Below are 13,230 nucleotides of genomic sequence, written 5' to 3'. Positions count from 1 at the left end.
AAAGAAAGGCCTCAGATTATCCTTGTTGCTCTCTGTACCTTCTCAATTTTATCCAAATTCTTTTTGAAATGAGGACTCTGGCACTGGACATTGTACTCCAGGTGCAGTCTGACCAATGCAACATACAATGGGAATGTGACATCTTGCGATTTCGATGTGTTGCCTTTCAGACTGGGAACAATCAGGTCTGAACCCCTGCTCTTCCATGGAAGCTCGGTGGGTGACCATGGGAAGCTCACTGTCTCAGCCTCTCTGGGTTGGGGAGGGACCATGACTCCATGGGAAAAATCTTCTTGGGATGCAGAAGGTACCAGATCCCTGGTCTCTCTTTTTAAAAGGCCCAAGCAACAAGGAATGTAAAAGTCCTCTGCTCAAAGCCCTGGAGAGTTAATGCTAGTCTGAGCAGAAAAGATTGACCTTGATGGTCCAATAGCCTGATTAGGTATAAGGTAGCTTCATGTGCATCCACGTTTGTGGCTGTCATGAGGATAAATTAGGGGAAAACAATATTATCAGCTATTCTGGGTTCACCAGCAGTATGGATATACAAATAAATAAACCCCTTCCTAAACAGCAGACTCTGAGACACTTCTCATCCCAGGTCTTCTGAGGGTTCTCGATTAACTTACGAATCCTGAGTTGTGTTTCCCATACGATTCCAGCTCAGCCCAACAATGTCAAGAGAGATGTCCAAACAGAACAATGTCAGAAGAAAGCTGGCAAAGCAGGAGGGAGATAAATCCACCCTGAAAATCTGGGCTCTTTCTGCCTCACAGTGGGAGCTTTAGAAAGCCTGCTGCATGCTGACAAAAGAAGCACAGGTGGGAATTCTTGGCTTCTCTTACAGAAAATTGCCTTCTGCTTAGGTCATCCCAAAGGACGAATGCTCCCTCTCTTTTCCTGGTTTCCAGCAGCCAACTTTGTAAACGGGTTGGAAAAAGCAGGGAAGCAACAGCCCAAGACTAAGAACCACCCAAGGGGGAAGAGGCAAAACACCAACATCCTCTCCACCAACTTTTCTTCCTAAGTTTGCCTGAGATGAAGGGAATCCAGCAATTGGGCGCTTCCTGAGAAGGAGAAGGAGTTCAGCCACAGCGAGGGTAGCTGTAAGTGGTGCACACAACCATTTTCAGAACAGGCAAAATGGGATCACCCATTACAACCAACAAGAGCTGCAGTCACAAAATGGATTATCTTAAGTCCTGTCATTTGCTTAAGCTCTGTCATTTGCTCTGTCCAGAGGGGAGGGGCTGGGATCAGAAGAATGGCTCAGGGAGGGTTGGTGGAAAGTACCATCACATCACAGCCAGCTTATGGTGATGCTGCAGGTTTTTCAAGGCAAGAGATGACCAGATGGTTTGTCATCGTCTACTTCTGCCATGGCTCTGTCCTGGAGGGCCCAAGATTTCATCAGAGATTGGAAGCTAAGGAGGGTTGGACCTTGTTACCACTTCAATGGGAGATCAACAAAGAAGTCCATGCTATACCAAGGTCAGCTAAAGGTAAACCAGTTCTGAAAGTCTCTTGCCTTGAAAACCCAATGAGGTCAACCAAAAGTCATTGCAAAAGCAATCTACATGCACACAGACTTCTGCATTGCACCCCAGGAATTCCTTGGTGCTCTCTTACCTAAGTACTAAACAGGTCTGAGTCTGCTTAGGTTCCAAGATCCCATGAGACTGGGCCACACAAGTCAACCGGATTTCTGTTATGGCTTATGATGACCCCATAGGGTTTTCAAAGCAACAGAAGTTCACTGGTGGATGGCCTGTGTCTGCATAGTGACCCTGGTATTCTTTAGTGGTCTCCCATCCAAATATTGACCAAGGTCAACCCTGCTTAGCTTCTGAGGACTGACAAGTTCAGAGTAGCCTGGGCTATCCAGGGCCTATTCCATACACATAGGATAATGCACTTTCAAAGTGCTTTGGCAGCTGGATTTTCCTGTGCGGAACAGGAAGATCTACTTCTGAAGTGCATTGAAAGTGCATTATCTATTGTGTGCAGAATAGGCCCAGGTCAGGTAGTAGGTGATATGAAAAAGGCCAATCTGAAATTCTGAAGATCCGCAGCCACTCAGAATAGACTGGTCGCAAAAGATCAAGAGTCTGACTCAACAGAAGGTAGTTTTATGACTCCAAGGAAAAACAATTTGCAATTTTTTTTCCTCCAGTGCTGCAGAAATCTGCTAAGACCGTATAACCAGAAACTACAATGAGGCAGGAAACAACAAATGACTGAGCGCCAGCCAGCAGTAGGTCTTCCATACTATCTTTTTGTCTCTGAAAAACCATTATCTATGCCCAGTCAGAGAACAAGACCTGTTAAGCATCACATTGTGAGCACAATGGCTCTTCCCATGATTTGGTCGCCCTCAATGTAAGGAAATAGTGTCTTATTTTAAGGCCAAATGTTTGAACGGATTAACTTCCAGCCCACTCTTCGTCTGTAGGATTCAAAGAAATACCTACATCTAGTGCCTTTTTTTCTGTGCGCACAGAGGTGAGGTTACTCCTCCTCCTTCTCCCTCCACAAGCTGAATAGCACTCTGCCGTGCCTGTTGTTCTCATGGTAATTACTTCCACTTGAGAGGGAAACCTTTACACAGATCAATGGAAATTAAGCCCCTGGAGAGAAGGTGACGGGTGAAGTGGCACTGGAAGCTGAGGTCAGCTGACCTCTTCTCTTTGCGCAGTGATTTGCTCTTCTCCAGAGTGTTTTTCTCGAGCATCACTGGGAGGAGGCAACAGCCTGCTTTGAGGATGGGCTGGAATCATCCCACCTTCCTCTGTAATGGAGAAGGCCTTCTGGATCCCACCAGCTCTTAGCCAGACATGTTGGCTAACTGAGGTCTCATCAGAGGGCTACTTCCTTCTATGGACCCTGCTTGGTGAACTCTCCACCAAGACTATCCTCGGAGGCCCTTCTTAGAGAGATACCGAGGCAGTCATGGTGCCACATCTGTGGGACATTGGACTTACTGGCACCTTCCCTATTGGAATTTAGACCCCACATGGAGACTTAAAACAAACAAACAAAAAACCCAGCTCTGCTTTGGCCCAGTTATTTTGGTTCTGATTAATCGAGCTCTGGATTCTTATTGCTGCATTGTGAGTTCACTGTTGCTTGTACTATTCCGATTTGCTTTGGAGTTATTTACAGCTGTTCTAAATTTACTAGCTGTCATTTCAATCCATTTTCCGTCTCTAGTGATTTTATTGTGCACTGAATATTTTGACTGGATGATTTATTTTTGAAAATAAGGAAATACATACACAAACATATATATATTTAAAATAATGAACTGTTAGGAAAGGGGGAGGGGGAGGGGCCATGCCACCACCAACTAAATAGGGGGGGGAGGAACCATGGGGCTCAATAACTGCAAGATTTATTGAGAAGAATTCCTGTGTTCCTACTACAGGTTAACATTAAACACAAGGAGAAGTTCTTGACTTTAGAGTCTTTAATACTGTCAAGATAAGACTAGACTACCGTTTCGTCGCAAAATTTCTTCAGCTTTGTAAAAATAGCTGCATGCGATGAAAAATTTCAAACTGAGCATAAGGACAAGGTCTCTTGTGAACATTATAGAAGTCATGTAAGAGCCATAAGATCATAATCTTTTTTGGCCGACAGGAGTGAGGTGTATTTTTCTTGCGTTTGTTCCCCAATTTAATTGTTATAGTGGAGATTCTGAAGCCGTTTTGCAGACTTGTGCTCTCCATCGATCCATGGTTTGTCACATAAGAGCAAAGAAGAACACTGAGATGAATGGGGACTGGATGGCATTGGTTGAGTCTGCAGAAGCATGAGGAACATGGGTTTACTTTCTGTAGTTTACCCTGTTCACTCCCCCTGCATCTTTTCCTTGGGATGTAGGGAGAGATAAAAGAACTAGGTGTAAAATTCAGTCAGAGCTCCCTGGTTGTGGAGCAGTGGGAGTGTCTGTGGTCTACTGAGTGTCCATCAACCAGTACAGGTGTGCTTTTGGTCAGGATTCCTGTGCTGAGTGCACATAGCTAGTGTATGCAAGTTACCTGCCAACATATTGCTTTCGACTTACAGGATCTCTATAAATTAATGGCCTCACAAATATCCTGTAATTGACTGTATTGCTCAGGTCTTGAAACCTTAAGGCTGTGATTTCCTTGATTGAGCCCACCCATCTCATGTTGGGTCAACCCACTGTTTTTCCTTCAGCTTTTCCTAGCATTATTATCTTTTCCAGTGAGTCTTGTTCACATATCTGGTGGCTGAGGGTGGAGGGTGGGTGTTAAAAAAGAGCTGTATATATTCTGCCTGCTTAGCTTCTGAGATCAGATGAGATCAGGGCCCATTCCGCACACATGGGATAATGCACTTTCACTGTGCTTTGACTGCTGGATTTTGCTGTGTAGAACAGGAAAATCTACTTCTAAAGTGCACTGAAAGTGCATTATCTATTGTGTGCAGAACAGGCCCAGGCTAGGTCAGGACCATCCAGGTCAGGACAGGGGACTGCTGTAGAAAACATGCCTGTTTGTATCTGAGAAGGAGGAAGACATCTGGACTGAGAAGCAAGAACTGCTGCTGGCACACAGGCGCTGAGACCCTCATTGGAGCCCGAGCAGTGAAAGTGAACCCCATGGGTCCTTTCCGTCTGGGAGGGCCGCAAGAAGAAAAGCGTCAGCCTCAAACGTTCCCATCCCTTGTCTGCCAATCTCATGGACGCATTTTTCCCCGCCCGACCTAAACGTCAGGGCTGACAGGCCGATTGAGATGTAGGTGATTAATCATCTGCCTTTTAATCAATTAATTACTTAACTTAATTACATTTGCATAACATTGCTAAAGCCGAACGTTATTCTAGGTGTCTTTCTGAGCCACTGGGGGAAGCGTCCAAGAAGATGCAGTTCAGCAAACAGAAACCGTCACAGTGGTTAGGATGAAAAGCCATTCTGAATGCTACTTCTTCAGATCAAAATAATAATTAAGAAACAACAACAAGCACGCTTTATATTTCTGCCCCACTGATTAAATTTCTCTCTTGCAGGTTCTCAGTTGGCTCCCGCTGAAGCTTTCATTGATCGGCCGACCCATTCAGGAGATTGAAGTGTGTCACCTTACTCGATATTTCAGCCAAACGTAACTGCAAAAACCAAAGGGCCTCTCCGGGGCCAGCATTGTCCCGGACCATTACAACAGAGGCTGCTGGCCAACGACGCTCTTCTTACCTCCTTGATAAAATTCATGAATCGGCCACCGAACCGCCAGGCTTTATGCCGATGGCACTGGAGGGAGTTGACCGTCATCTGGGGAGCCCGTTGGTAGCACACAGAGACAATGTGGACTGCATCGTACAACAGGGCAGCATCTGTCTAAAATGAAGGGGAGCAGGATTTGCATTGATAAGTGTTTGGAAGGCAAACTTGCAACCCACCCACCACAACCAAGGAAATCCATAATGGGAATGAGGTTCCTTCTTTACACAGCAAGTGGCTAAAATGTGGGATTCACAGAGGATGTAGGGGTGGCCACAACCACAGACAGCTTTAAAGGGGGATTAGATAGATTCTTGGAAAGGAGGTCACAGAGATGGAAGAGGCCACATCTAGCCCCTGCTCAATGCAGGATCAGCCTAACGGATCCATGACAAGGATCTGTCCAGCTGCTACTTAAAGACTGCCAATGAGGTCTATCAGTGGCTCCTAGTCACTAGTTAAGCAACTAAAGTGAACTTCCACGTTCAAAGGCACTCAACTTCTGAATCCCAGTGCCAGGAGGCTGCATCAGGCAAAGGCCTCAGCCTCTATACTCTGTAGATCAGGGGTAGTCAAACTGCGGCCCTCCAGATGTCCATGGACTACAATTCCCAGGAGCCCCCTGCCAGCAAATGCTGGCAGGGGGCTCCTGGGAATTGTAGTCCATGGACATCTGGAGGGCCGCAGTTTGACTACCCCTGCTGTAGATGGACCTCTAGAGGAACTGGATGGCCACTGTGTAAGACAGGGTGGACCACTGGTCTTAGATGGACCACGGGCCTGATCCAGCAAGGCTCTTCTGGCTCCTGCCTTCTGAAGCCCTCTGTGAGACATACCTCCCATGCCTGGCTTTGATCCAGTCTGTGCATGCATGTACAGCCAAGGGTGCCTTCAGCACAGGTTCCCACAACCATGCATTTGGAATCCCGCAAGGTGAGCTAACTGGGAGAGGAGTTGCAGCGGGTGGGAACAAAATTAAGCCCACCCTTATGCTGCTCGTCTCTAGCAGACATTCATATGTGATGACCAGTTTTGCCCAGTGGCTTGCTACATAATGTGTGGACTTACTTCAAGGAATGCACTGGGCTCCCTGTCAACCCAAGGGGAAGTTCTTGCAACAGACTGACCTCCGACCCCAATCCAATTTTATGCAAGAGGAGAAAGCTGTGACCCTCGTACCACGTACCATCATCACTCCAGCCATCAACCCTGGCTCCGGACGGGGGGCCACCTGCAATCTTTCCGTGGACCACTTCTCAATGATGGCAGATACGTGGGGGTTCTCCACGTTCAAGATCCGGAAGCCGGTCAAGTTGACCCCAGAGTAGCGATACTGCTCCAGATCCAATGCATAAAGGTCCTTGGGCGAAAGAGAGAAACTTGGTTTCATGATATTGGTTTGGTGTGGTTTGTCAAATTTTGTCATCCAACTTTGTTCATTGTTACTTTGTTCATTGGGTGCATGCACTGGGGGGCTACTTTGTAATTTTTGCAGCATTTACAGTGTCGTGTTAACATTCTTTGCTTCAGTTCTGTTTTTAGACTTCTGACTGGTCCCACATCTCTAATCTTATTGCATTGTTTATCAAAGGTCCCCATCCTGTCAGCTGATACAGGTTCACTCTGGGCAATCGGCCTTGAGTCCAAACGAGACAGGCAAACTATAAATAATGCAAATAAATGAACACGGGAAATATAGTGCATTGCTTTCTAATTTTTGCAATTCTGTTTTACTCTTTTGCGAGTTGCATGTATTATACAGTCATCCCTGAGGCTGCGCTCTAATTTTGTGATCCAGCCGTAGTGAATTGTTTGCAGTAGTACCACAATTTTATTACATTGATTTTAGATGCGCAATTCGCCTAGCATTTCAATTTGAAAGGTGGGCTATAAATGAATCAGTTACCACAATGTTTCCCCCTTCTCTGAACAATGCTGGTTTTTGCTACATAGGAGGAGCACGCAGCCCTGCAGGGATTGGGGCCTTGTGCCATGGCCCCGGGTGAGTATAAAGCCTTGGGAGATGGACAGCTGGTCTACTCTACACTCCCCTGCCTTCCCTTCAAATTCCTACCGACATTTGCAAGAGCAAGCTCCAATGAAATGGGCTTCAACTTGTGCTTCTTGCCAATTCCAGCTGAGAGGCACTGCCTTGCCACCCATTAGGATAATTAATTGTAATTATTATAATTCCAACCCAGAAGCATACATTTTAAGTATCTGAGAGAAGGGAGGGAAATTGGCATTTGAAAAGTGAGATATTAAATCTCGGTCTTCTTGCCACTTCCAAGCGCCAAATGCCAAGATCGCCAACACGTTCAACAGCTTCTGACTTTTCTGGGAAGAAACTCCCCCCCCGACCCCCCCCCCAAAAGGAAGCAGAAAAAACTGGGGAGAAATGGAGGGCCATTGTGCCCACAGCTGGGGACCACCTCTCTAAATATGTTCTCCAGTGAGCTCTTTGATCGAGCAGTGCAAATCAGCTAAGGATCCCTAGCCCTAAGGAAAGCCACCTGACCTCAACCGGAGCCAGGGCCTTCTTGGGCCTGGCTCCTTCCTGGTGAATTGAGCTCCCTGGAGAGATCAGGGACCTGTTAGAACTCTACATGTTCCACAGGGCCTACAACAGGGGTAGTCAAACTGCGGAACTCCAAATGTCCATGGACTACAATTCCCAGGAGCCCCTGCCAGCATAGTCCATGGACATCTGGAGGGCCGCAGTTTGACTACCCCTGGCCTACAAGATGGAGCTCATTTGCCAGGCCAATGGTTGAGGCCAGCTGGTAATTAACATTATACCCAAGTCCCAGGCCTCCCTCCCGCCCCTTCTGCCCTCCCGCCTCTTCCCCGCTTCCTCCAATTCTAACATTTAGTTGGTCGCAAGTTGCTATTGCTTCTGCCCATGCAACAGTGCTAAGGGTAGTTTTAAACTATTTTAAATGATCTTAATTTTAGAGTGGTCAGGTGTATTGGTTTTATTGAATTTTATATTGTAATAAACCACCCCGAGACGGCACTCCTGAGAGGGGCAGTAAATAAATCTCCAAATAAATAAATACAATAAATAAAAATAGTGAACAGGGTGGCAGCAACAGGGCTCTGCTTCAGGCAAGACGGAAAAGCACCTGGAAAGAAGAGCATCTTCCTTTTCTCACTGCTCCCTCTGGCTCAGCTTTCCACAGCAATTCTGAAAGCCAACTTTCCCCTGCATGACAAAACAAAATCAGAGTCCAGTGGCAACTTTAAGACCAACTGAGGACTGAGGAAGAGTGCTTGCACTCAAAAGCTCACGCCTTGAATAAATCTTTGTTAGTCTTAAAGGTGCCACAGGACTCTGATTTTGTTTTGTTGTGCTACTTCAGACACCCATGGCTACCCACGTGAATTTCCCCCCTGCATGCAAGACAAGCCCATGTCTGCAACCTTAGTGCATGTGCATCTTGAACCAAGGGGCAAAGAGGCCACCAGGGACTGGGGGAACAAGTAATCAACTCCATCTTGCTGTGGCTGGATTTGGATCAGAACCGAGTTGCCAACTCTAGATTTGGAAATTCCTGGAGGTATCAAGAGTTCATGGAATGTGGAGTTTGGGGACGGGAAGAACCTCTACTGCTGTAGAGTCCACCCTCCAAAACTGCAATTTCCTCCAGAGAAACTGATCTCTGTAGACTGACAATTGTAATTTGGCAGGAATTCCAGACCCAGCCTGGAGTTGGCAACCCTAGACTGGTATCCGCCACACTGCAAAGCCAGGCATTTTGCTTATTAATTTTATTTATTTATATCCCGACCCTCCCGGCAGACTGGCTCGGGGCAGCTTCCATCGTTTTAAAATGTGGTACAATTTACAGTTAATATGAAATTAAGACATTAAAACTTAAAACCATTGAAACCTTTAAACTCTATCATACCAACTGATTCACCAACATACATCACTGCCTTTGATTTTCGGTTTCAGGGAGGTGTATCCATACAGGGAGAGTCCATCGGTGTTTTGTCTTAAGTCATCATGAAGTTCATTGGCCTCAACCAAATGCCCAGTGGAAGAACTCCGTCTTGCAGGCCCTTTGAAATTGAGCCAACTCATGGAGGGCCCACAGCCCTTCCAGAAGCTCATTCCACCAAGTCAAGGCCAGGACTGAAAAGGCCCTAGCCCTGGTTGAGGCCAGACATACTTCTTTATGGCCAAGGATCATCAATTGGTTGGAATTAGATAATCGTAATGTCCTTTGGAGGATATGGACTGCAACAAACTGATGAGTCCTAGAGGAGATCAGCCCTGACTGCTCTTTAGAAGGCCAGATCCTGAAGATGAAACTCAAATACTTTGGCCACCTCATGAGAAGGAAGGACTCCCTGGAGAAGAGCCTAATGCTGGGAGCGATTGAGGGCAAAAGAAGAAGGGGACAACAGAGAATGAGGTGGCTGGATGGAGTCACTGAAGCAGTCAGTGCGAGCTTAAATGGACTCCGGGGAATGGTAGAGGACAGGAAGGCCTGGAGGATCGTTGTCCATAGGGTTGCGATGGGTCGGACACAACTTTGCAACTAACAACAATGTCCTTTGGTGGATATGGTTAGCCAAACAGTCCCTCAGATACATTGGGCCCAGACAACGAATGGCCTTAAAGGTTAGTATCAGTACCTTAAAGCAGAACTGGAATTCAACTGGGAGCCAGTGCAGCTGCCACAGATCAAGCTGTATTTGAGCCCTCCAAGAGGTTTGAGTGAGGACTAGGGCAACTCAACTCAAGCCAGCTGCACTTTCCCGAGCAGTGTCAAAGGAAGGTCCATGTAGGGTGTGTTTTCCACTTGGCCAGAGCTGTAAGACTCCTGGGGCTAATGAGCTGCTCATCTCTGCCCCTGAGCCTTGACCGGCCCAATCACCAGAACAGAATCCGCTTCTGACTCTTGACTGGTTCAAGGCACCTGGATCCCTCCCTTTACAAGCTGTCCTGGTCCAAGTCCTGGTGGGAAACAGGGATCCCAAGAATTGAACATTTGCTATGTAGAGGTAAACTGTGGCTAAAGATCTTCATGAATGATAGTACAAGAGAAAGATTCATTGGTTTCAATATTTCCACATTAAAACGACAGAAGATTTACTAGAACAGGGCAAATTTAAGAAACCCTTAACAGCCTTTGAACTTTTATTGCAAAGTATTAATTCATCAAACAGGGGTCTTATACCTAAACTGTATAAAATATTGATGTAAAATAATTCAAGATATTTACACTCATGTGTCTGTATTGTGAGGGTAAGGTAAAGGTATCCCCTGTGCAAGCACTGGGTCATGTCTGTTCCTTGGGGTGACGCTCTCTTGCGTTTTCTTGGCAGACTCAATACAGCGTGGTTTGCCAGTGCCTTCCCCAGTCATTATCGTTTACCCCCCCAGCAAGCTGGGTACTCATTTGACCAACCTCAGAAGGATGGAAGGCTGAGTCGACCTTAAGCCGACTGCTGGGATCGAACTTTCAGCCTCATGGGCAGAGCTTCAGACAGCATGTCTGCTGCCTTACCACTCTGCGCCACAAGAGGCTCTATACTAAGTGGTACCTTACACCAAAAAGAATTTCTCATATTTATAAATCTAGTTCAGCATTCTGTTGAAAGCGATGTAGTTCCCTTGATTCATATTTACATGGTTGATGGGAATGCCCAGTCATTCAATCATTTTGCCATCAAATTCACCTGTTGATTTTATATATTAAGGGAGACGAAATACTGTTCTTCCAGAATAATTTCTGTTGACATATTGGCCAGCTTAGCGATTATGGAAAGAAAAGACTGAAATCATTATGGCTGTTGCTCAATTAACGGTGGTGACATTATGAAACAATCCAGATCCTTAGAACTGTGGCCTAAAAAACTTTAGGATCCTTTAGTAACTATAATATGTTAAAAGTCTACTCATCCAAACTATCATAACTAAATTCTCTTCTGTTTGGCATCCAATCCTCCAATCTCTTTCTGAAAAAGGAGGATTACCTAACAGAGCTATTTATAGAGATTTCTTATAATATCAGTTTTCTGTATTTGTAGTTACTTTTTATTGCTGCATTGATATATTTCCTTTTTCTTTTTTTAATAAGGATTAAAAATCTGTGTTGGTCCCCTAACTCAGGACCAGGGGTAGTCAAACTGCGGCCCTCCAGATGTCCACGGACTACAATTCCCAGGAGCCCCTGCCAGTGAATGCTGGCAGGGGCTCCTGGGAATTGTAGTCCACGGACATCTGGAGGGCCGCAGTTTGACTACCCCTGCTCAGGACGCTCAAGGGGAGGTTGGTTGTTGTCTACAGATCTATCCAGTTCTCTCCCAGTTAAAGACACAAGCACGACCCACCCTTGATAGGCAAAGATGACTTTAAAACTGCAACAAAAATATCCCCCCACCTTCTTGTTATTGCATTAGGAGTGAGGAGTGCAGATTTCTGGAAGACCTGGGATTTGACCTGTGTCAGTTTGCCGATCACTATCAAAAAGGAGCAAAGAAGCGTCTCTAGCCTTTCTGACCCACCTCCCGCGGCTGCAAATGAATGAGCATGCCCTTTATGCAATTAAACTGGGGGAGGGAGAGGGGGAAAGCTCTCAGGCAGACTGCTGGCAGGCAGCCCAGCGCTGCTGCTTGGCAGTCCGCAAGCGAGAGGAAGGGGGGACATTCGCAAGGCCTGCTCCAGCGCTCTTCCTTAATGCATCTCTTGACTCTGCAGAGCCGTGCCAGAATATTAACTCCCCGCCATGGGGAGGCCCCGCAATTCAAGCCTTGCCGAAAGCGAGTCGGGGAATGGCTCTCGGAAATGGAACGACAGGCAGCTGCTCCGCTCGGCAGAACGAAGAAGAGATCGCTGACCCCAGGGAGAGGAGGCCCCGTCATTCCAACAGGGCTGCAAGGAAGAATTCCTAATGACAGGCAGCCCTAGATGTGGCTGGCAATCCGGCTGGCCAAAGGGAAAGGATTCCCCACCCACCCCCAATGGCTGCTAATTTAAAACTGGGGACATTTTTCACAGTCAGAATAATTCAGCAGTGGAATAGGCTGCCTAAGGAGGTGGCGAGCTCCGCCACAGTGGCGGTCTTCAAGCAACCGCTGGACAGATCCTTATCCTGGATGCTTCCAGGGGTGGGCACATTGTGGCCCTCCAGTTGTCTATGGACTATAATTCCCATGAGCCCCTGAAAAGTATAGCCTCTGAAAAGGGCTCATGGGAATTGTAGTCCATGGACGGCTGGAGGGCCACAATTTGCCCGCCTCTGCTTAGGCTGATCCTGCATTGAGCAGGGGGTTGGACTAGATGGATCTATAATCCTATGATTGTATTTAAGTGGAACCTCCTTTCCCATAATTTGAACCCACAGCTCCTAATCCTTGTATCTTACACTGCAGTAAGATACTACACCTCCTCTTCTCCAAGCTATACAGACCCAACTCTGTCAACCGCTCCCCGTACACAGCATGGATTACAAACATCTGTGTCGTCCTTCTCTGAACATATTGCAACTTGTCACACAGTATTTCAAATGACGTCTAACCGATGCAGAATACAGTGGTATTATAACTCTAGATTCTATACTCCTAGCAAAGGAGCCCAATCTCCCGTGGGCCTTCTTAGCTGCCAGAGCATATTCAACTTTTTGTCCACCAGAACTTCTGCCCATTTCTCATGTGTTGCTATCAAGCCTGGTACCCCCCATATCATCATCACCTTATTATTAAAATTCATTTTGTGGGCCAGGGCCCAATTTTCCAGTCCGTTCAGATCTCCTTGAAGTCCTTTCCTCTGGCCAGTTTGGTGTAGTGGTTAGGGGAGCAGACTTCCAATCTGGCGTGCTGGGTTCGATTCTGTGCTCCCCCACATGCAGCCAGTTGGGTGACCTTGGGCTCACCACAGCACTGATAAAGCTGTTCTGACTGGGCAGTGATATCAGGGCTCTCTCAGCCTCACCCACCTCACAGGGTGTCTGTTGTGGGGAGAGGAAAGGGAAGG

General features: G+C 46.7%; 1 protein-coding gene across 4 annotated transcripts in view; it reads right to left on the bottom strand.

Annotated features, from left to right (window-relative positions):
* GRIK3 (glutamate ionotropic receptor kainate type subunit 3) overlaps positions 1-13,230 on the bottom strand; it is a 250,049-nt gene that overhangs the window by 67,089 nt on the left and 169,730 nt on the right. For all 4 annotated transcript variants that reach the window (XM_077337278.1, XM_077337281.1, XM_077337280.1 and 1 more), the window contains exons 6-7: positions 6,430-6,603; positions 5,217-5,360 (exon numbers count right to left, since the gene is read on the bottom strand). In XM_077337278.1, coding sequence (XP_077193393.1) covers positions 5,217-5,360; positions 6,430-6,603 — 318 coding nt within the window. The remainder of the gene's footprint in view (positions 1-5,216; positions 5,361-6,429; positions 6,604-13,230) is intronic.

The sequence above is a fragment of the Paroedura picta genome, chromosome 5 (assembly GCF_049243985.1).
Source record: "Paroedura picta isolate Pp20150507F chromosome 5, Ppicta_v3.0, whole genome shotgun sequence".
NCBI lineage: Eukaryota > Metazoa > Chordata > Lepidosauria > Squamata > Gekkonidae > Paroedura > Paroedura picta.
Note: the sequence above shows the minus strand (reverse complement) of the source record. Positions and strands in the feature narration are given on the sequence as shown.